The sequence below is a fragment of the Tachysurus vachellii genome, chromosome 8, assembly GCF_030014155.1.
Source record: "Tachysurus vachellii isolate PV-2020 chromosome 8, HZAU_Pvac_v1, whole genome shotgun sequence".
Lineage (NCBI taxonomy): Eukaryota > Metazoa > Chordata > Actinopteri > Siluriformes > Bagridae > Tachysurus > Tachysurus vachellii.
Genome location: NC_083467.1, coordinates 14,003,216 through 14,028,072, shown reverse-complemented (window position 1 = coordinate 14,028,072; position 24,857 = coordinate 14,003,216). Strand labels below are relative to the sequence as shown.

Below are 24,857 nucleotides of genomic sequence, written 5' to 3'. Positions count from 1 at the left end.
ATGCAGGAGTCGAAGATATCACAGTGTCTGACAGCATGAAAGAGCTCCACTGAACACTGACCCTTAGAAAGCTCTCAGCGGCAACAATGATGTGGGGCAACAAAGCTCACCCTGCTATTCCGCATATTAAATCAATCAGGGCCAAATCCCTGTACGCTTCATTAATCACACAGCAGCTGCGGCAAACCTGGATAGAGGCCGGCTAAACTGGCTTATGACAGAAGAGCACGACTAGTGATATTTTTTTTTTAAAGATGAGCACGCATCGGCTTAACATACTAGTAGTGTTTTCTATCACTGCTTCTCCCGATGCAAAGAATGTATGAGAGACAAACTGCAAAAATATTTGACAGTGGTCCAGTATTGTTTTTCTTTAAACTGTGACCTGGGATTAAGAGGGTAATGAAGATGAATTGATGAATGAATGAATGAATGAATGAATGAATTAAATTAAGAAAGAAAGAAAGAATACCACACTCACCAGTCAGGAATGAATGTAATAAATTAAGCCTCTGTTCATATGTCTTTCAGAAGCTGGATAAACAAAATACCCTCTTTAATCCCCATAAAAAAAGCCATAGAGAAAGATCTAGACCCAGGTTAAATGTTATTAGTGTTGAATGTCCAAAGTGAATAACGATTAAACTGCCCCCACCTTCTCATAGTACTTGACCTCGTAGTCCAAGATAATACCATTGGGTCTTTCTGGCTCCAGCCAGGATAGTGAGATGCTGTTTCGGGATGTTCTGTCTTTCCTGATGATTGTGACCTGGGATGGAGCTGCAGAGAGAGAGAGAGAGAGAAAATAAAGAGAGATAGAGAGTGAGGATGAGGAAGAGGATTAGCTTCCAAACTGCTTTTGACTTCATTACATGGCCAGTTCACAGAAAGTTCAGCAATTTTGCTTTAACTACCAAAACCTCCTGTGAATTGATTCCGGGTGACCCAATTGAGTTTTCTTCAGTAGGACCCAGATTTATGCTTGAAACAACGATGCATTTGTTTATAATTTGCTTTGTTGCTGCATAGTTAGTCTGGATTTGTCACAATAAATGATGCTCCTGTCTATTGCATTCTAGCAAGGATTTTCAGCTCTCTTATTCTTTGAAAGGCTAATACTAATCCCTTAAATGTTTCTATGATTCAGTAATTCACATGGTCTCAATATGTGATCATAATTCAAGTCAGAGTTCTGTCCCTCCCTTCTACTGCCTGGCTCACTTGCGTTCTTTTTCAGTTTTACAGCTCTCTAATTGCAAGGCAGCAATGAAGCCATGAAGGCATCTGACTGGCCCATGTTTTAATTTTATTAGACCACAGGAAAAAACATGTTGTTCTTTGAAATGTTCAAGGTTTTTCTTGACTGTGATTACACAGTTTTGATTTCACCCCCATTTGGAACCTTTTTTTTTACTGTTAACGAATCCAGATGGACCCAGTCTGTTCCTTACACTCCTACACACAATTCTGATAAGGTATTAGGGAAGTTTTATAGTGATAGCAGTTTATGGAGCTTATGGTAGGCAAGATTTATGTTGTATGGAATGCTGAACATTATTTCTAAGCTTTCTGTTGGGCACTTCAGGGTTCAAAACACCTTATAGTCTACAGATACAATCAAAGGGGAAATAGTCACCTACATTATAGCAACTTTGGCAGAATATAGAATATTTTGTGCCATAAACACAAAGATGAATCATCTCACCAAAAACCAATAACCCAAAGCACAGGCCATTTATAGAGGTGCCCAGAGGCTTGCTCCACCACTGCCTTACATAATGCTTCAATAATTAACATTTGTAAATAATCTTTCATGGCATTGACAATCAGGAATGTGCTACATCACCAAATGTCCTCCACATGGTTTTTGAATTGTTCTATGGTAAACACTCTCAATATGGATATAGTTCTGACTTCTCTATTGAACTCTTTCTTTCTCTCTTCTGGTCTTCTCCCCTGGTTCCTTAAGAGGCTCTGCAGATTTAAGGAAAGAATCTCGCAACACTCTACGGACAGAACTCTTCATTCCCATGCCTTCCTAAAGCAGCTCCAAATACAGTCATCTTCCCACAAAGTGCAGTCCAACAATATTAAATAATGTTAAAGGGACGTCACATTTAGCTCCAGCTCTCCTATTGTCATCAGCTTTGTTGAAATTCTACATCCTGTGCTGGCAGGAACAAGCAGGAGGCCGCGGTTTGTCTGACGACACCCTGTCAAAATGGCAGAACACAAACATTTTAAAGTTTTTGTAGGCCAAGACGAGATCACCGTCCTAACACAGAGGGCATGTGCTGTCTCCCTGGGGCTGTGCTACACAAGTTAGCTGTGTTTACATGGAAAGGTCTGTGCTGACATCCCTGAAAGACCTCGTAAAAATGCTCTCCAACAGGGAGTGCAGCTGCAGAGTGGGAGCATTGGACTGGCCATTCGCACGTCTCTCTCTCTTGCTTTCATTTGCATTTTATAAGACAATAAATGTAGCTGCAGTGTTTGCCCAAGGTCGAGGGAGTAGAGCTGCGGTGAAAGGGGTTGTGATCTCGCATGTTTCAAACTCTCCAGAAGAACCCAGCGATCAAATGAAATACGCATATATATCCTCTGTTTACACTGAGATGAGTGAACCCAAAAGTGAGAGAACACTTTAGTTAAGCATTTTATCTGTGCTTGAGAGCAAAGGCAGTAGAATAGAAGAGAGATAAGCTTTAAGAGACATAGTGAGACTAGACTTGTGGTAGGCACACAAACTCAGCATTAATGGTAGCTATAATAGAATAGATGATGCTTCATGAAACACTCTGGAAATTGTAATCTCCTCATATCAGCATCTTGAATAAATTGATTGTGCCTCTTAAAACTACTTTGGAAACTTAAGGCAATTTAGGTCACACTTAGTGTCCTCTACATTTTCCATCAAATAATTTAAGGCACAGAGGTTTATTTACTGCCTGACTTGTTGAAGGCCTAAAGCTTTTCTCGAAGTATCATGTCTGGCAATCACTCTGTTAATAGATCACAGCTGTGACAACACGAGGAATGCTGAAACCCCAACGACATCTGACCAGAATGCACTGCTTTGACAAGAAAATATCCTGAGAATCAGGCTAAATGAGTACTTAATCATATAATGTTTGTTCAAAATTAGATTTATATAATGAATCAGGCTGTATTGCTCAAATAATAATAGTACTCGGACTTTCCGACATTGTATAATTGCCACAAGCGTTTCCTCACGATTATTAAAAACATATTACTATCTATGTAGCGCAAGCTGATATTGCAGTGACTAGATACTATATTATCTCAAGTATATCTACATTCTCCTCTGCACAACTGTCTTGCTTTTACTAGCTTTAGAGGTTTAAACTGGTCCCCGTGGTAAAAGGGTGCAAAACTATCAATCCTTAGCCTTTGATCTACAGTAGCCCACTACCTACTGTTTTATGGTTCCAAACTCTAGTGTCTGTAACCTCAGTTCTAAAGCTTGCACTAAATCATCTACCAGTTTCTGCACCTATCACTTTAAAGCTGGAACAGAACTGACAGAAGAGACAGAAGCCAAGACCTCATACGGCTTGAGAGCACAACAGCTCATCTTTACAGAGGAAACCCTGGTGGAATGGAAGGCAGATGGCCCTGTGTTCCAGCTTTATAGTAACCTGAGGAATCGTGACCTTCATGCTGCCTGACTGGACTCCAGCACCTGCAGACAGATATGTGCACAAACTGCTCTGACAGGACAGGAAGTTTCAAGAATAGGAGGATCAAAACAAGCTTGCTGTGATATTAAATGCATGTTTTTTCTTTCTCCAAATGGAATGTTGAGCTTTGTTGCACATCGCTGCCAGGAAATTGAATTGTCTTTATCAATCTCTTTTATGAATACGTTCTGGGGCAAAACATTCTTCCAAGGTTATTTTAACATATTAAAGTGTTTTTATTATTCAAAGCTAGGACACAGATGGTGTAAATGCGCCTAACACAGCTTCACGACAGCCTTTCTATCATCTAGAATACCATTAAAATTGAATGAAACGACATATGAGAAACGAGATATGTCTATGTGTGAAAGACTGTCTGCACTTTGACCCCAAACACTTTGTTTATTAAAAGAAATCTATAGAAAAAAGCTGTTCTGTGTTAATGTATTTTGAATGATGCTTTATTCTTTATTTTCTTGTTTTCTCTTTTTTTGCATCGCTAATGTAAAAAAATTAACTGAGGATCACGTTGCTGCTTTAGCAATGTTGTTTAGCCTGACTCACTGTGTATGGCATGGTTGCTTTGATAAATGCTTTATTAACAACACTCCTATATTTTACTATCGCAACTACATTATGTAAGTAAATCTATTGTAAATTATCTGTTTTTTTTTGTGCAACGTAAAACATGATGTAAAAACAGCCTTACCTGCTTGGTTGGTAGTTATAGTGACACTGGCGTACTGGCGCATTGAAGGGGCCAGATAGGAAACTCCATTTTCTGCCTCAATCTCAAATGTATAGTTGGTGTGAGCTAGTAAGTCAGCCACAGTCACTGTGGTGTTCGTGAGGCCTGAGGAACGAGGCAGGAAACGCACAGCCCCTCTGCATGGCTCACATTGTTTAGTCCCATCCAAACAACGCTTACACACTACTTTAAACATCAAGTCCTTCCTGCCACCTGTGTCTTCTGGCCAGCTCCAGTCCAGGATGACTGACGTCTCGTTGATGACTGAGATCACGTTCCGAGGAGCAGAGGGGGGACCTAAAAAAAAAAAAAAAAAAAAAGAGGCATGTGGACAAATACTATCTAGCAAGGAATTTATGGCTCTCTTGAAATCTTGAGGTTTTTTCAGCTTATGCAGTTTTGAAATAAAGATGTTCATGTCCTTATGGAAATAAAGTTTGTAAATAAGAAACATAGAAATACATTTATTTTTTGTCAGTTTTATGGCATTACTTCACATTTTAGAGGTATCTACTAAAAGGATTGAAATGTTCATATTAAAGACTGTTATTATAAAAAGGAAGTGGGGATAACATACAGGCAGTCCGATTTCATCTGATTGCAAAAGCAGACTTACAAAAAAAAGGGCTAGACATTCGACTGAGACTCACTGCACTTTCCATATGATCACAAGAGCAATTTGAAATGAAATCTGAGGATAAGGCATGGAGCAAGACACTGAATCTGTCCAGACCTCAAACAAACCTAAATTGCTCCTGGCTCTACTCTGAAAATGTGAGTAAGTGTGCGGAGGGTTAAGAGGGGATTATGTTTCAAGATAAAAACTTGTGTTTGGTCGTTTGATTTGACATGAAGCATTTACACAGAGCAATGTTGCATCAAGTGCTGTCTACTTACTTTGACTAAGGTCCCCTAAAATCTCTTAAAAGATAAAGGATGAGGAAAGGAGTCAACGTTGCATTAAGGAAAGACTCATTGCACAAAGGGGCCCCACACACACAAATATGCTTCAGGATTATGAAAGTCCTATCCGTTTTAAAAGTGCCATAGGTCAGCGTTTAAGATCAATTATGAGATGCACCACAAAGATGACATAATTACATGCATCACTAAAATGCCATTCTTTGCAATTTGCCCAAGACCTTTTACTTAAAATACTTGAGAGCGAGAGGATTTCTTTTTTTTTACCATAGCACTGCAAATACACTTAAACCTTCCTTTCTAATGAAAAGCAATCAAAGAAAATCCTTTTCAATATTGTGAGGATAAAAAAGACATAAAGTCGATACAGCCCACAGCCATAAACAATCTTGTCTGCTTACAGATCAGGGGAAATGTGGAATTCTGTTGCGGGTTAACATCATTGCCAGAGCATAGCATCCTTTGATCTGGACTTATAATAGAAATCACAGTGTGCCATTTAACGTTAACAGTCTGGCTGGCCTGCCAGCAGGAGCATGTGAGGTGTGCCGAAGTAAGCCATCCATTACACACGCACACACACGCACGCACACGCATACACACACCCCTTCTGACAAGCAGCTCAGCTCCGTGCTCACTGAGGTGTGAATGTGGCATTCAGGGCCACTATAGACTTAAATTAGCAGTGCTACCTCAACGCTGAGCCACCACATATTCTGGACCCATGACTTTGAGAGCGTGACACATGAGGGCTGTTTGTGTGGTGCTGAGAGGTAAATGGTTTGCATGGTATTGATTAATGTACCAGATATGTAACATCCGTTCCTTTCTACTGCAGGTCTTTTCCACACGTTGAGGATTCATGCTATTGAAAATACAAGTTTTATGGGGTCATAAAAAGGAGATGGGTCGAAATAAACAGATCTATTTTTATATACTAAAAGCAGGCATAAATATGTGCACCTTTGCAATGCCTGACAATGAATAAACAATTTGTTACAGAAAGCCTACAGTAAAGACCAGAGACAAATTATATAAAATGCAATTAAAAGTTGAACATCTCTAAAGAAAACTAAATGAGCTTTGCGTTTAAAACAGATCAAATCAGAGAAAGGCTTGCATTAATTGCTGTGCTGTTTTTGAAACCATGCTAAAAGCTAATCTGTTCTACTCTGAGTACCTTCCGTGCATCTCAGGAGATTCTACAGTATCTATATAAATGTCTCTGCTTAGGGACTACTGAAACTGAGCTCACATGCTGCTTCAGTACTTTCACCATATAATTCATTCCATTCATTTCTCCAACGCAGTTTAAAAGACAGACTTGTTAAAATGACGAGTGCATCTAATATCTAAAATGGGAATTAACTGTAAGCGCTTAGAGAAAAAAAAAATGTCAGAACAGCTCTCGGAGCCACAAATGAATACGACATTTATCAGCATTAGATGTCACGTAAGAGATATATAAGATTTTCACACTTGGCTACAGAATGAAGAAACAGTTTCACCACATTTTTACATCTGAATCAGCTCTGAATGGTAAAAGACCATGATTTATGAATAATGTGCAATGATATGACACATGTAGGAATGTATGTCAGTGGCTGTTTGCCATCTGCAGCCTTGTCTATAAAAGAGAATAGACTGGCTCGCTCCAGTGCTGCAGGCTCTGGGAGAAACATTGCCTGGGAGACACAATGTCTAATTGGACTAAAATCAGGAAAATCAGAAACCTAATCATAATGAGCCAACACAAATCCATAAATCTGCGAACAAACTCTAAAACACGGTTAGATGTGGTGTGAACACGGTGCAGGAAAAAATATCCCTAACGTGTGGGAATTGTTTTAAAACTGCAATAAATAAAATAAATGAGTTGCTCAGAAAAAGAAGTACGTACAGTATTGTTACAAAGTGTTTAACATTGCATTTCTCATAGAAATTCATAATTATTCATATGATTTAGCTTTTAAAAGTTTCAACATTAAGACTTAGGGTGGAGTTAGTGTTCATATGCTACATTTTCCTATTATAGTATGCATACAGATAACTATGGAATTGTTGGCAATATTTTGAATATACATAAATATGCATTTTAATCATTATTTTTGAATGTTGATTGACATGTACTTGAGATACGTATTTGGAAGATATCAAAAAATTGTAAGGGATAAAGACATTATTTTTTTCCTGGAGATGGAAAAAAATAAAGCATGAGTACTATTAATGTTCTACTAAAGTATTCTCCATTTCTAATTGAAGAAACTGTTAGCTACAAGAGAAATGAATCTACATTATATTGATGATGATGATGATGATGATGATGATGCTGATGATGCTGATGAAGAAGCTGTGCCTGTGCCTTGTAATGGTGCAGTTATGAATACGTACGGGTGCAGGCCATTGACACAGGATCTCCATCCGCACGGAAGTAGTTCTTCTCACAGCTGCAGTGCACAGCCCCCTCCTTGTGGGTGTAGCTATGTGGAGGACACTTTGAACACTTCATATTCCCAGACGAAGCCTTATAGAAGCCAGGCCGGCAAGCTGCGGAGACAAACACGAGCGGATGACAAATTAGAATGCATAAAGACTTTAACCAACAGAGTCATCCATTACCTCATTATCCCGCTGCCACCTTTAATGGACCGGATGATTTCACATGACAATATCCATCAGTAGATGCACTGAAAAGACTGACTTAAACCAACCCAAAACACTCAGAGCAGCGAGAGTGAACACTGTACGTGTGTGAGGAGAATGAGGATGAGAATAGGTTTGCTCTTTTTAGAAAAAGAAGGGGGGATCATGTGCCAAACTGAAGACCGGTGATAAAACATATTAAAAAATGTGCTCCTACTCTCTCCCTTTAGTGACACGTCCAGGAGACGTTGCATGAATTATGCAAATATACCTCTTAAAATGGAAAAAAAAGAAAGCTTTCTTTAAATATCTCTGCTATTAAATTGTGCTCAGCAGCTCATCTGCTCCTATTCATGAGAATCCCATTCCATTATACATAATGAAGGGGTAAAAATTACGACAAGCCTGCTAATTACAGGGGCTCACACATCTGTATTCCACTCCTTTCTTTTTGCAGGTTCAATTCTTATCACTTGATGTCGCCGGCAAGCCAACACTTAAGTCTGCAAGAAGATTTTTCTCAATTCTCACAGCTTCTCTGTGGATTTTACAGCACTGTGTTTGGATTATATTTCTCAGGGAATGCAGTACAAGATCATCTAAACACATAATACAAGGCTCTCATGGGTATGATTGTCACTAGCAGATCTGAGACACATTACACATTTTCGGCCACTCACAGTTCTATAGCACTACTGAGCAAAGTGATTTTTCTCTGTAGCGGCCCTGCAGTGCGAGCAGACCAGGGAGGCATGAGGCCATGTGATATATGAGAAATCAGGTTTACATTAACTTACTGCTCCTTAGAGAATACAACAGCCACTGTAAAAACCCTGGATGACAAAAAAAATCAGTGGTGCCTATTAACACGAGTTATGGGAAATCAAAAGTGACACACTGCTTTCTTGGCAAATCGAAATCACAAAGTCCCAAATGAGATAAGTGCACAGTCTGCATAGATCTTTGTTGCAAAATTGTGTACTTCTGAAAACAGCAATCATGACTCAATTTATTTAGTGCTTAGCCTTGAGTGTGTTAAGCAAGATCAAACTGATCAAAAATAGAAATGACACATAAACAAGAAGTTTTCAATACTTATCAGGTCATTAGAATTATAAGACTTATAAGGGAAAAACCTTTGCTTCTTTGCTTCAGTCTGCACCTGGGCAGCACTTTAATGGAATCTTGAGAGGAAATCATTCCTGGTGACATCTCCCTCTCATCTTTCACAGCCTTTATATATAGTGAAGTGATAGGGTATGAATGACATTAACCAGAGGTTGGCCTTCACTTCCTCTAAATCACACAATGTCCTCAGCTGTTCCAGTGATCCCTGTAAGTGTGCAGAGTGTGTGTGATGAAATAGAAGTGAGACGGTCTTACTCACTTGTTGGTTGGAAGTGAGCAACCCACCTTACTCAGAAATGGGTGCACGAACGTGTGTGTGTGAGAGAGACGGAGTGAGAAAGAGGTGCTGTTATTGATTGCACATGTGCTATGAAGAGGCGCTGGAGCCGGCTTCTAGTCTAACAGGCTGTGAAGGGCTGGGGAGGGGGTGACTTTGGAGAGCCACAGAGGTGATTTCTCATCCAGGGCTTTTTTAGCACACTTTACATACACACCCAGTCTTCCTCTGGACACACTGACACTCTCTGAGGATTGATGCTTAATTAGGATATGACAGATGACAGATTATTTTGCCCATCTTTGTTCTGTAGGGTTTAATGGTGAATGCTCTGGAAATTCACATCATATTTAATATTATGTGACATTGAGACATTGTTTACAGTGCATTGTTTGTTTATATTCTGTCCATCTAGTCATACACATATTTTAATTAAAGCTATTATATACAGTCTGTATGATTCTTCTATATTATTATTTATTGATTATATTGTTTTTGAATGGTGTCTTCGTAGATTATCTTCAACTGGGGGTCGAAAACATTTTCTGTGCACTGTACATAAAATTGTACAGAATGAACATGTTAAATAAAAACTTGCAATGAAATCACACAAGCTATGGATGTGACAGAGAGAACTTGAGCTAGTCAACAGCTCCACATCAATCAATATGGCATGACAGAAAGTGCTGTCTGGATACGTTTACTGTTACACCCTTACAGTAGCTCACAACGCCTGGGAGGCTATGGAGAACAAATGCATTCATTCAGCAGCTCCTGTTCAGACTAATTGCCTGTGAAACTGAATCTGTCTCAGTAAAGGGCTGTAGATGCTCTTTCCCTGGGGACTGACGAACAAAGGCCAGGTCAGAATCCCCACTCCACATGCCACTCACAAACTGTAAGTGTCTGCTGTGGTTATTCAAAAAGAGACATTTTCTGGAAGCCTGGAAACCTATTTCAGCTTCACAGGCCACAAAATGAAAAATCTTGACATTTGCCTGATCAATCAACTCATTCCTGTCACAAAATACCTTCATCTATAATTAAAGTATTGAGTGATTGTCTCCTTCACTGTACAGGATGTGGAGGATCATTCTTTTGTTTCTGCAATATGCAGAGGTAAGGAAACATAAAACCATATACCAAAAGTGCAAAGTACAAAAACGTATACCAAGAACAAATAATCGTATATTGCAATGAGAAAAAGTTTAAAGACAATTTATAAATAGTAGCTCAAATTAAAGGTCGATTGTAGACACCATGCTGTGCCTGACTGCATTCTAGTTCATTAGACAAAATATTAAATCTAATTAAAGCACACACATGGGTTTCATCTTTGCTCTTAATCGCATCATAACCAGCCCGGACACCTCTAGTGCTCTCTTGAAGTCTTAGTGAAATTGACCTCTAAATATGATCGATGTTTGCTAGGTGCTACTAAAGAGAACTTTGACAACTCATTGCTTTTTACTTTTTTTTTCTACCAGACAGTATGACAATGCCTGGTAAATTAAATGTCATGTTGTATTTAACTGTTACATGAGCTGAGCTTATGGCTTATACTGTACTTATGTAGCCATCTGATTTTCCCCATATTTGTCCAGTTAAGCTTATTTGGGACCTATAATCAAATAGTGCAAATCATTGATTAGTCAAAGGCAACTGACCTGAAAATGCTATCTGAGTTTCTTTCTCTTTTTCTGGTGACTTTTGGCAATATTACAATTGTACTAAGAGTTTAATGTATTGTTGTTTTGTTTTATTTTAATCCTGGGTTTGGATTTGTTACAGCATCATCACATGCCACTCCGTCAAGCGGAAACATGTTTTCTGGGTACATTTGAAGTGTAGATCACATTTGTTTTTAGTTAAATCAGTCTTTACAAAGGATATTATGACCAACGATGAGCAGATATCATGTTATCTAATAAACATCACAATGAGTTATTCTAAGGGGCAGATATAGTAATTATCATCCCATACGCTCTCTTTTTCTGTCTCCAATTTACACTTATAATAGTATTACATTATTTTCTCTACTGATGACTTAGCATTTACTTCATTAAAAGAAAAACAGCTAAATACCCCTACTTACAAACAGATATATTCACACAGCAACATGCAGACATAAATCACAGATCCAAATGCTTAGCCTTGCACTCACATGCTATGTCCCACTGAGCGGGCCATTTGTAACTGCGTGTACACAGGAGAACACAGCTATAGCACAGAGAGTGGCCTGAAATGCGATCAGAGCTCGTCAGCGAGTCTCTGTTTGTCCTGGAGCCTGTACAATAGCACTCTCAGAGGAGAATGAGGCTACCTCACCCCGAATCAATACACACTGCCTTGTAAACAACTCCAATGACATCCCACATCAGTTGGACGCCCCGATAGCAAAGCTCGGTTTGGATAGAAAAGGTTTTCACCTAGCAGCGTAAACAATATCTTTTAATTTACTAAATTATAGTGTACTCTGTATTCCTGATTGGCTACATTCTTGCCGTAGGAAAAAAAAACCCTGACACAGAAAAATAGAAACTGACAGCAAGAGCACTGCAAAAAAAAAGGGGACCACTTCCAGATTGGAAAGTGTTTTGGAGGGGAGAGTGGAGCTTTCTGTCATGGTGAAATGAGAGGTCGGTGCGGTTCTGCTCCACTGCAGTCCTGCCAAAAGAGTGCCACATCTAGCGCGTTCACTAAACAAATGATTTCCTGGTTACACCAAGTGGTTCTCCTTCTCGTCTTTTCCACAAGGTCAGGCAGACTTTCACGCCACCTGGACGCCTTTCCTTTCCTCTTTTCTCTAACTGTTACTGAGATATCATCAGACGTTATGTGCAAAGCTTACTCCTCAGTTAAAGTAATGGCACTTGGATCCAGAAGCAGCGGATTCAGAGTGAGACATTTAAACCAACTGAATTTGTGATGGATATTAGCATACTAATTTGCACCATGCTTCAGGGACTGTTTACACCTTCAAACATGTGTTTCCTTCCTTCGTTCTCTTGTGAGATACAATGCCGCTCCCATGCCCACACCTTCCCCAAGCTGCTCATCAGACGCCTTTCTCATTCAAATCAGACCAGGATCAGATTGCTTAATTAGGCAGTCCAGAACACTGTGCCAATTTTCAAAAGTGAAACTCTAAATGTGAAGAGACTCTTTAAGGCCATTTTGAAATGAATAAGCCTCTACTCTAGTACCATTACCTTATAGTTACCAGCACAAACACCAATCTGGGACTGAAGAGGCACCACAGAAAGCGTCTGTTCAACAGCTCCCTTCTTCAGCGCTTGGCACTGTATTCGCATAATATGTTGCAGAGGGTTTCATTTTGATTAGCTTCGGCTGTGGTGAATACACTGCATCAAGGGCAACAATAAACATTTTGATCTTCTATTAAACCATCAGTCGAATGCGTGGCACTGGTACTGATGAGCTTAAAACTCTGCTCTGTGTTATCTTACAAATGCTCTCTGTCACTAAGTACAAACAAAACACAACTGCGGTAGAACGAGCTGCAGCAACGCAATTGTAACAGTTATCGCACCGTAATGACTACATTTCTTAACGCATTTGCTTTTAAAAGGACTCACAAATTAAACGTAGCCATATCATAAATCTGACAAAATGAGTCTTAATATTGTGCACGTGCAATGTTTAGAGACGACACTTTAGAGGAAGATACGGGAAAGTGCTCTGGACAAAGTGAAAAATATTATTAATATAATTAATATTCTAATTACAAATATTATAATAATACAGTTCATGCAAACAGATTTCAAGACAGAAAAGATGACAGAAAATGTCCGAAGAGCAAGCTGGCACTTCATCACCTCATCACATTAAGAGCAATATTTCCCTTCTAATGTTTTTTCTCTCTCTCTCATATCTTTCCTGATGACATCTCTGTTAGGCAGCTTTTCCCATTTACACACTCTCACCACAGCCAGTGGCCATGCCACAGGAAAGACACACACATATACACACCTATGCAGACAGATGAACACACTGACAACATACAGATAGTCAATGTGCATACACACGCAAAACAAAACTGTGATTTCAACAGAAAATCAGATTGAATCAAGGATTATACTCTAGTTAGTAAATATTCTGAGTGAATTCATGCATAAATACAGGCTTAAAATCTCATCTCAAGATTCCATTACACTCATTTACTTTCAGACTCTGCGTACCACATTTACTGCATGTAACTCACTGCCATGTCATGTTAATATACAACTTTACATTCTGTAACATTTGCAAATTCTGTAGTTACTACTTCTTCTTCTTCTTCTTTCGGCTTTTCCCTTCAGGGGTCGCCACAGCGAATCATCTCTCTCCACCTATCCCTGTGTTCTGCATCCTCAACACTTGCACCCACTAGCTTCATATCCTCATTAATTACATCCATATACCTCCTCTTTGGCCTTCCTCTTTACCTCCTGCCTGGCAGCTCCATGTCCAACATTCTCCTACCAATATACTCACTCTTCCTCCTCTGAACATGCCCAAACCATCTAAATCTGTTCTCTCTAACTTTGTCCCCCAAACGTCCAACATGAGCTGTCCCTCTGATGTACTCGCTCCTAATCCTGTCCAATCTTGTCACTCCCAAAGAGATCCTCAACATCTTCAGCTCGGCTACCTCTAGCTCTGACTCCTGTCTCTTCTTCAGTGACACTGTCTCTAAACCTCACAGCATTCTGTAGTTACTACATGTAACATAATTACACATCCATTACAGCTATTAAAAGGTAACGTGACAATATTGCATTCGATTACCCATTTTTCTGTTTTTTTTTTCTATTTATTTTTTAACTTAGTTCTTATATTTTGTTTATACAGTATATATGTACAGTCTAGGAGGAGTAGCTGGATTTTCGTTTCACTGCAAGTTGCATACCATACACTGTATAACTGTGTATGTGACAAATAAAACTCTTGAATCTTGTTTATCCCTTTCAGGAGGGTGAAAAAGTGCAGGTGGAATCACTGTTCAGATTTACAGTGCAACATACTCGACGACAGAAATGCCCCAGTGTACTGTAACTGCGGAAAGTTCTTAGGTGATAGGCCAACAAGGCACATAGTTACCAGGACTTCTTTCTGTTTGGTGCTTCAGCCTGCACTTAAGGTCAAGATTAGGTGCTTTATCCACAGCTTAGCTCTGTGTCCTCCAACTGCCTGTGTGTACAGACCATAAACAAGTGGGAGAAGCAGCAGGGGGTCAGCTCGTGTTCAAACATCACCTAGACACAGACTGATAATCACACACAGTGTTCCTGACATACACACTGGCTATAAAGCAGATACTAAAGATGAAGGAGATACTACTTGCCAACATATCTGTCTTTTTTCTGAAAGTGTTTTCAAAAGTATTTGGTTCGCTGATTTATAAAGAACTATACTGCGTTGCTATTAAGCATTTCTACAAACAACCTCCTCAGTCTGTGTTTTCAAGCTTTTTCATAGCTTGCTAGTAAGACATGAAAAACTCAAACAAATTTAACAACCGTACATCTAAACTAAAATTCAAATTGAATTAAGGCACCTAAGAAGAATTAAACTATGTACACAATATAATACACACTGTTTCAGTTCTAAAGGCAATGATTTAAACTTTAACACCAATAAATCTGAGGCTATATAATGATATTAAATTTAATAGCCTCTAAGAGATATGTGGCCAACTTTGTTCAGAAACCCACATTAGTACTTACAGACAAATAAATAATAAATTGCTTATACAGGATTATTGTCCAGATTCTGATGATAATTATTTTATGATCAATAATAATCCATTTTATTATGTATATGACTTATAATATATCTAAATAGATTTCTGATTGTTGCCTCAATTTATTTCAATCATTTTTATTTGATGCATTGTTCAAAATTATTATACCCCTAATAATGACAATAATCTAGAGGACAGAAAATGAGGAATGGTGGATTTACATGAAGGATGATTGTCATTTTGTTTAAACTTGAGGGCATGTCCCTGCATCCAGAGATATACACACAAATTCGCACACATAAACACACACAGACAAAGTTGTGTGACAGCAGAGAGCTAAAAAGAGTTCTGCAACCTTTTCCGCATAATTTTCCCCAAGCTGCTGGATATGACTGGGTCAGTCAGTAATTTTAGGACACCATTTCACTGAAATCCCCTGACATGTCTCAATAAGCCACCATGATGCCTGCAGCAAATTGAGCAGATGAGAAGAGGGAGCCAAAGAAAGAGGGAAATAGCTTTGTAACAACTAAGCCTATTAGCACAGTTTTCAAAGCCTTTTGGAATGTGTTTCTCTATGCCTGAGTTTCGGTCCTCCTTCTTGGCTCTATTGTACAGAATGTACAGAAGGCAGCACAATTGGAGCCCTGCTTTGGCCACCACCTAATCCCCCATTGTGGCAGGTTTATGGCCGCCCTTTTCTGTGCCACTCACTGCCCACCGTTCCTCCGGAGACGCTGGACCACACGGAATCCGCTGCTACTGATAAATCTCCCCCACAGACAAAAGCAGAGCGGGGTCAGCCAAGGGTTCAGGGATTGTGCTGGTCACTTTTAATGTACGCCGACTGTCAGACATGGCCGTGACTGATAACAGAGGAATTATTTTCACACAGAAGCAGTATGCAAACACCAGCCATAAAACTTCCTATTCGAATCCAAATAACCTGCTTCAGGCTATTGTGGTGCTTCCATGCCAAATGAAAAGCAAGATAACCAAGCCGTGTGTTGAGGAGGGATCTATAAGTCTTTGAATTACTGTCTGTCAATCTATTGTGTTCTTATGTGCCAACAATGACTGCCAACTGCAATGGGAGGTGCTCCATATGCCCATTACCACAACGATGATGAACATAATTCAGGCAGACGCTTTTTTTTATCCGCCCAGTCTCGATCCTCCAGATCCCTGACGTGAAAAGAAACAAAAATACGGATGACGAAGAATGGTTGGAAATGCAACAGGGCATAAGTAATTATTCAAATTCCTCATACCTCACTCAGCTCCAGACATTTTAAAACTGAATATGCATTTCACATAAGTGTAAGTGTGTGCGTGCGTGCGTGCGTGCGTGCGTGCGTGTGTGTGGTAGGCAGAGGAAAGTGCACCATGAACAAAGGCCTGCTTGAATGAACAGGGCTAGTGAGTTGGAAGTGTCCTCCTTTTACAAATGCTGAAATAGGTCAGCTGGAATACTCCACAGCAACAATACTGAGCCCTCTCTGAGGATGGCCCACTTCCCCTATCATCAACACCTCCACCGTCATCTATTCACACTTCATAATAATATCATCACTGCCACATTTCCATGCACCCAAATATATCGAAAGTACTCACACATAATGGACAATATATAGTACAGTACAAATGATATATATCTAACTGTTTAACAAAGAAATATCAGTTAAATAGTGAAGGTTTATTTGTTAGAGACATTTATTTAACATTTAAGAAGTCTCCATTGTAAGCACTTCAGATTCCCAGTACAGGAAAGTCTTCAGGACAGAGAACGGTACACTTTTCTAGTTTCTCTGTCAAATGACAAGCTGCCAGGTGAGGAAATGACTGCTTCTAACATAAGTAGTAACAGGAACTAACTTTCTGAACAAGACCTGATAAAACATAGCACATGACAGTGTCTGATAACAAACTGAACAGATTTAGACAGTTCAACCCTATTAGTTAATTTATCAACTTAACTAAAGTCATGCCTCATACAGGAATGCAAAGTAGTGTTCAAAAACCTGCAACATTTCCAGAATCAAACTTCATTTCTCATTGCAGTCATATGACTTGTTCCAGCAGCTACCTAAACACTGGTTTCTTTCCTGAAGCAGTTCTACTTCAGACCAGAGGGTATTTAAATCCCTACCATAGATATCAGGTGATTATCAACACTAAGCCAGCTCCTGGAAGAATGTGGTAATGACACTTTATGGTTGGCAGTGACACTTTATGACTTTGCCCTAATGAAGTTGTAAACATGCAGGTCTCATGAGAATGATCCTTGCATATAAAATATCCAGGAAAAGATCAGTGTCTCTGAGTAGGGTCATGTGGCATCCCTACCGTTCCAGGGCAAACAAGAGCAGCAACTTAGATTCCCCTGGCAGGTGTCACTGTCCTAGTGCAGGCACAGTGGCCTGCAAATCAATCTCTTATGTCAGGCCACACGGCAGGGTGTCCACACATTTGTTAAGGCTGGCCTGTCCCCATTCGTCTACGGATGGGGAAGAAGGGGCCACTCAAGGGAGAATGCTGAGGGTATGGAGAAGCACACCTCCATAAATCAGAGGAACTGAATGCAGTGCAGCATAGCAGGCCTGTCAGGGGCAGAGGAGACACGCCATCGCAGCTGATCCCGAGACACCAGGATACATCAACCATCTCTTCTTACCTAGCTACTAGCAGCTGCTGTGATTACCCCTCCTTTTTCTCTCTCCCACACACACAAATATCGATGCACATCAATTATATACTCATATATACACTCACGCACGCAAACTGTGAACCCCCTTCTGTTAACATTGTGCTACATAAAATGCCCTCCTGTGGAGCCTCAGAGGTTTGCTGATGGTACAGTTGAGAGGCTGAATTTACGAGTCTAAAGCAATGGTTAGATGAAAAACACAAGGGCAAAAACGCAACATCCTCAGGGTATGGCCAAGGTGACTGTGAATGGAGCTGCCTTTCTGCTGCTTTCCTTTTCAGATCTTAGAATCAGCAATGCACCACGGGAGCCTCTTGAACAGAAAGAGTTCCTCTGGGTCCTCCTTAGATATCCATTGCTTGAGGAGGGCTGACATTTTAGACGTTTTACACAAAAGACCTTCAATGCTTCTGTTCTCGTATAGAACACTGCGGCAATTATCAGTGTGTTTGCAGCAGACAGGGGGGCAATTACCTTAGAGGAAGGTCAGAGAAAGTGTTCCACTCCAACAGTTTGCCATGGGATCGATTGCTCACCTAGTCCCCTGACATGCATGGTCTCACCTGAAGCTGTCCTCTCCTGACACCCCAAGACCCCTGATGCATGGCTCCTACAGTACCAAATCTCTAAGTGAACCTTATAGGGCCCAGGCAAGGTAATAAACATGATGATATGATACGTTTATATCCATGAGGTTCTAGAATGCCTCATTTGTGTTCAACTAGCAATCCCTGTCAGATTTCTTTGATTGCAAAATAATGTCCGATTTCATATTCTCATCACTGCAAACACTATAACACGGAATTGCTTTCATGCAATCTTTTTTCAATAACATCTCCTATTTGTGGATTAATGACAAACACTTCCACACTTTTCAGCTTCCCCTAGCACATTCTACACCAATAAAACAGTAATCAATAAATATCACTTTCTGTTTTCCTAACATCATTTCACAATTTGATAAGAAAGTGTGAGGCTTGTAAATGGAAGTACAAAATTTCTTGAAAGAAAAGCAGAGCAGCAATCGCAGAGATGAGGTCGATCGTTAATGGTGATCTATTAGTGGATCGTCTTTTGTCTCTGGTCAACTGAGTCTCACGATTAGTTACACTGATGGATTTCTTAAGACATCAGAGGGGAGATTAGAGTACACTTGACTGTGAAAAGTAATCCCTGCAGTGGGCCTCTCTTCCCAAGCCTGATCGATGCACACTCAAACCGGGATTGTCAGGACTGGGCTGTACTGATTGGCCTGCACTGAGAAGCCGACGGTACGAGAGTTGACAGCGGTCTATTTCCCGGCTCCTTCCCATCGATCGTCTCATGGTTCCAGTGTTACACACATACACACACAGACACACTGACTGTCCCACCCGATTGTGTGGCTGCTGCAGCAAGCATGCAGCATGTCACCACAGCATGACACATACATGTCAACACGTGCTCGCTTACACTCCGGCACACGTTCTCACTTGCCATCATACAGTAAAAACCATATCCATAAGGATAACACATTAGCACGCTCACATGCATATCTGAGAAATTTGCAGCTGAGTAAAAAAAGGAATCATTGGATACACCATTCTGAGGCTTCCATCTTCATAGAAAAAAACAGACTCAAAAGAAGTGAAATGACTTCATTTGCATGGAAGGCTTTGAAACAGGATCACTCAAAGAGATCTTTGTGTAACAGATTGCTGCACTTATGTTGTAGTCCACAATATCTCATTAATCACAGACACCCAGCCTCTCCATCATGACAAAGACTGGGCACGCACTCAGGAATGAGCAATCAGGGACCCTTGCTAATCGAGGCTCAACTTCATTAAAACCAGGTTTGTTTATGCTGAACTAAAACCAAATCATTCGAGAAGCTGACAGAACTTAGTCAGCTAAGGACTGTTTATCTTCAGCTGACAAACTGAAGATGTGATGAGTATATCCATAACTGTCACATACCCAAACTGAGATGGTCACATTTTTAGCATTTTAAATTAATTTTCCCAGACTGCTTATATCCATTTAACTGACAAAGAAATAAACAAAACATTTTAGTTAGGAATGTGCTGACTTATCTTAATGCATAGTTAACCATGTTCAATGCTATAGTACTGAGTTCAATATACAATTCACTCTTTGAGCATGTCCTCATGGAGTCAATGAGAATAATAAATAAGTGAAGCATTTGGTGCAGATTCTGTGCATTTCTGTTCATTATTTCTTAGCAATAAACCTAAAACTACACATGCCACAACTGACAGCTGTGGAAAATGATACTTGCCTGTGCAACATTAAAGAGATTTCATTAGCTATTATGGATATTCTTATATTAAAATTAGCCACATCCCTAGATTTAATAAATAAATACATGTGCTTAGGAAATGTGCAAAAGTTCTCAAAGGCTGAGCTTATTTATTTTATTCAGACATATTCTATCTAGAACAAATATCTAGAAGAATAATAACCTCATATTTGAAATTAAAATTTACAGCACAGGCATTCATCAAAACGATGATTCTCTCTGTGGTTGAGCTTGTAACTTATTCACTGTTCATGATTCGGGTGACAAGGTGAAAAGACTGGGTGCTGTTAGTAATGGCAGTTATAACTGTTCGTTTAACACCACTGGCACACGGGTAACGCTTACCGGTGAATACAGTGACACACGGCAAAAAAAATAAAAAATACTATGACATTGTTAATAACAACATTTTTAAACCTATGTTTCTCAAATATGTGCAGTTTGAGTAAAGTTTGAGGTTCATTTTTGATCTGCAATTATTGATTTGACCCTTTTCACTGCAGCTGAATTATCATACAATTTTGGCAAAAAAAGAGAGATTTGCCTTCCATTTAAGTGAAAACATTTCAGATTTGTACAACCTCAGAACTGTATGTTAAGGATAGATGTATAACCTGCCACATGTTTCTAGATGGAACCTGTAACATTGCTGCTCTTTTCCCAACCTGACACGAGGTGACCTACTGATAGTAGAGACTGGTCGGGAGTTAAGGCCGAGGACAATGCGATTACAGCGGGGTTTCCGGTGGATTAATGTGCTGAATGTGCTGAGGAAATCACAGGCCTACAGGAATGTCCCCCTACTGGGTGCACACATGGTATTTCACTCTGCTCCTCCACAGCCTCTGAAGCTGCAGCCTGGACAATGAATCCAGCAAAGCCCATGACTGCTCTTATTAGTGCAGGATCACAAAGCCGTGTCAGAGAGCACTGGGCCTTGTAACTTCGCCTGCTGAACCAGAAACTTATGCAGGCTTCCATATGTTCTCCTCAATGAGAAAAACAAATAGGCCCACATCAGGCCTAGAGATAGATAAAGATATAGATAAAGATAGATAGATAGATAGACTGACTGACAGACAGACAGACAGACAAACAGACAGACAGACAGACAGACAGATAGATAGATAGATAGATAGATAGATCGATAGATAGATAGATAGATAGATGTGAAAAATACACATATTTAGGTTTTACAGAACGAGAACCATAAATAGAGCCTGCTGTTCATTCAGTGACCGAGTGCATCAGATGACATGAGAGCAGGCGATGATGATAAATGCTGACTATTTATTACTATGGATCTCAGTTAACAAAAATATTGGCTTTGGATGAATTCTCCTCTGCTCTGCTGATGTATTTCTGGACCTCTTCTCTCGTTCATTTATCCTAAATACTGGCTAAACAGCAGTAATCATAATTAGCTCAATTAAAATGATAAATAATAAAAGTGCCAATTCTTCATACACCTGGAGACAATTTTCAGATGGTTCATAAACTACAGTGCAATAATTAGCTTTGATCTGCAGCATGTAATTTCCATTTGCACATTGTTCTTTAAACTGCATAGTAATTTACTCTGTACAAACGATTAAACAGACTTTCTACTGCTCTAGAAAGACACAGAACCACACAGATATAGATTACACAACACACACACACACACACACACAGTTTGTGCTAATGTTCACTCATTAGCATTAACGCCATTGATTGACATTGATAAACAGAACAAACACATTCTTTTGAAAATATTGCAGACAGGTACAAACAAAAAATAATTACTGCACAAGTGGGATTAATTAAAACAGTCCTATGCACACCCATAGTTGAGATAAATGATGAACACGTGTGGTAGCTGAAGTTGAGAAATTAAAGCCAGAATTCATAGAGCATGCTGACAGGACTAGTACTTCTACTGTATGTTAGTTTTTCTTTTCACAGCATTGCTGTTCCACTGTTTCAAGGTGAACAGGGCTAGGGTTCAAATTTAACTACATATAAAAGTGTAGAAAAATCTAAAAGTTTTAACCATGTCCAGTTTTAATTAGAGTATTTTTAGAGACACATATCGGGAACACAGAACAGATAAAATACAGATACAGATAGTGACATTGTTATACCTTTCTCTCGCACACTTACTAATTCACACCCCCACCCCACACACACCTACACACACACACACACACACACACACACACACACACACAAACACACAGGCTATCATGTCTTCATTGGAATAATCAGAAGAAAAATATTCAAATAAGACAGCTCTTTATTGTGCTTACAAGTACATGTTTAATTTATGTGGTGATTAACTTTTACTACAATCATATGCATCCGTCTCTAACGTGAATTTGGATGGTAACGAGATGCAAATGACAGGGTACAGATACATTTGCCTATCTATTTAAATGTAAATTGATATATTAATTGGTTTGTCCTTATTGAGCATGGCAGGTTGTCATTTCCAACCTTTATTCTTCACAGTAATCTTCAAAGATGTGCCTCCTGTCATGGCAAATAATTAAAATGTGTCATTCTTTTGAGACACATGGACTATAAATCAAATTTCCTAATTTTTTGCTTCCAATGTTCTGCAACATTGCAGCATTGTGGCATGGCTGCTATTGTTGTGGTCTCAAAGCTTTGTGATCCCCAGTCTGAACCTGAGTTTGGCTTAGTGTCTGTGTTGATTTTTGCATGTTCTCTCTGTGTCCATCTTGGTTTCCTCTGGGTTCTATGGTTTCCTATCATCTCCCAGAAACATGTCAGTAGGTAGATTGTAAAAGAAGTAAAATGCCCCTAGTATGTGGAAATGACTCTGTGCCTGGTGTCCTGTAATGGACTGGCATTCCTATTCATGTTCACCAAATCCACTGTGGCCCTGACCAGGATTTAAAGAATGAAAAAACACGCCTACATAAAGTAATTAAGGATGTCTGCGACATTATTCCCATACATTTTATCTGTGATATTGGCTGTTTTCAGCTTTGTAAATGGTGTTCCTCCTTTAAAGGGAATTAAGAGCTTCTGGTGCCTTTGTTTTATTGCTGCACAGGGAGCAAGTCTTTTCTTTTGTATTCTAATGCCTGAGCATAACAATAAATGTGCATGGTCTTTAAGCTTTAATTGTGTGCAGCAAAGCTTCACCGAGTAGCCCTTGGCAGAGAACTGACATTCTTTTGGCGAGCTCTAAGAAAAAGAGGACAGTGATGATCAACAAATAATTACAGGTTTGGGATTGTCATTTGCAATCACCAGATTTTTGGGGGACTTTACATAGTTCTATTGTATCAGTTGAGACAAAAACAGAAAATAGCATATTATTATCTAAAATACTGCAATAAGGATCACTTACCTTTTGAAATAAAGCTTAGCCTGTGTATAGGAGACGCATACAATACAGTACTTAGGCCTACTGTAATACATAATACACAAACAAAAACTGCAAAAAAAAAAATTTTGCATTTGCTTAACAGCAGTCATTGGATCTTCTACTGCATGCATTCAGTTCTATTCCCTTTCACAAATAACTTTATAGATTTGTATTGGAAAATATGCCCATTCACTCAATTTCACATGATGTGTATATTAATCTTAGTGGACTGTCCTCAGTGGCATTTCAGATCTCCATGGTCTCTTGCCCTGGCCGGATGTGTTTAAAGACTTATCTCTCAAACAGACTTCCTGAAAGGTCACTGCTCATCTCAAAGGCATCTCACAACCTTTAAAGGTCTCCTTTTTTGTCCCCTCTTTAAGTGGCAGACATATCAAAGTGCTCCTGTTTCGAGATTCTTGCCACAGCTAGATTACAAGTTCTGATCTGCTGGCTGTATTAAAGCACAACCATGCCTCAGGGTCTGGGCTTTATATGCTGCCTGATAGCATCACCTTAGAACAGCTTTCATGAAAAAAATCTTGCTGCTTGTGTCTCGACTTGGATTCAAAGCTCCTGTCTTTCATCACCTTAAGCCGCAGAATGCTGTGTTTTCCGGGTAGCCATTGAAGCTGCTACGCATTGCTGCTCTGGAAGATTCACTACTATGCTTGGCATTCAAGGTAGAATGCATGCTAAAAGGTTGTGGAGCTGTGCAGGTGCACTGGAGTCTGAAACGCTTTAATAAGTTGTGGGTGTGGAAATTGCGGCCTCTCTGGAGCGATGCAAGGTCTCAACCAGGCTGAACTGCTCTACAGTGTAAGGGCATGATGTGGATATTTCTCTCTCTCTCTCTCTCTCTCTCTCTCTCTCTCTCTCTCTCTCTCTCTCTCTCTCTCTCTCTCTCTCTCGCTCTCTCTCAACGCAGAAAATTAGAAACATATCCTTAAACACCCAGTCTTGGCCTCCTAATGTACTGTATGCACTGCATTTCTGACACTGGGGTTCTTTTTTCTGTGAGATACTGAGGTTCACTATATTACTGTGTTTCTGTCTCAGGGACATCTTACAACTTCGTATAATGAAATTGCGCATTATGATATCACAGAATATTTTGGCCAGTTTAAAAGAATAAAAAAAAAGTGTGAATACATTCAAAATTTATTTGGACTAATTCAGACATTAGGTCACAAAAGGCAAGTTCCTGAAATGATACTAAATATTAAATACTATTTGGTTCATTGTAAGAAATAATGGTAGAAAAACATAGCATGATGTTCTGGATAACAATGAAGGCTTTATTTT

At 39.5% G+C, this 24,857-nt stretch overlaps 1 protein-coding gene across 2 annotated transcripts in view; it reads right to left on the bottom strand.

The window, feature by feature from the left end:
* The window catches only part of epha3 (eph receptor A3), a 71,509-nt gene that overhangs the window by 22,109 nt on the left and 24,543 nt on the right, over positions 1-24,857 (bottom strand). For both annotated transcript variants that reach the window (XM_060876393.1, XM_060876392.1), the window contains exons 4-6: positions 7,762-7,917; positions 4,411-4,746; positions 656-780 (exon numbers count right to left, since the gene is read on the bottom strand). In XM_060876393.1, the coding sequence (XP_060732376.1) occupies positions 656-780; positions 4,411-4,746; positions 7,762-7,917 (617 nt within the window). The remainder of the gene's footprint in view (positions 1-655; positions 781-4,410; positions 4,747-7,761; positions 7,918-24,857) is intronic.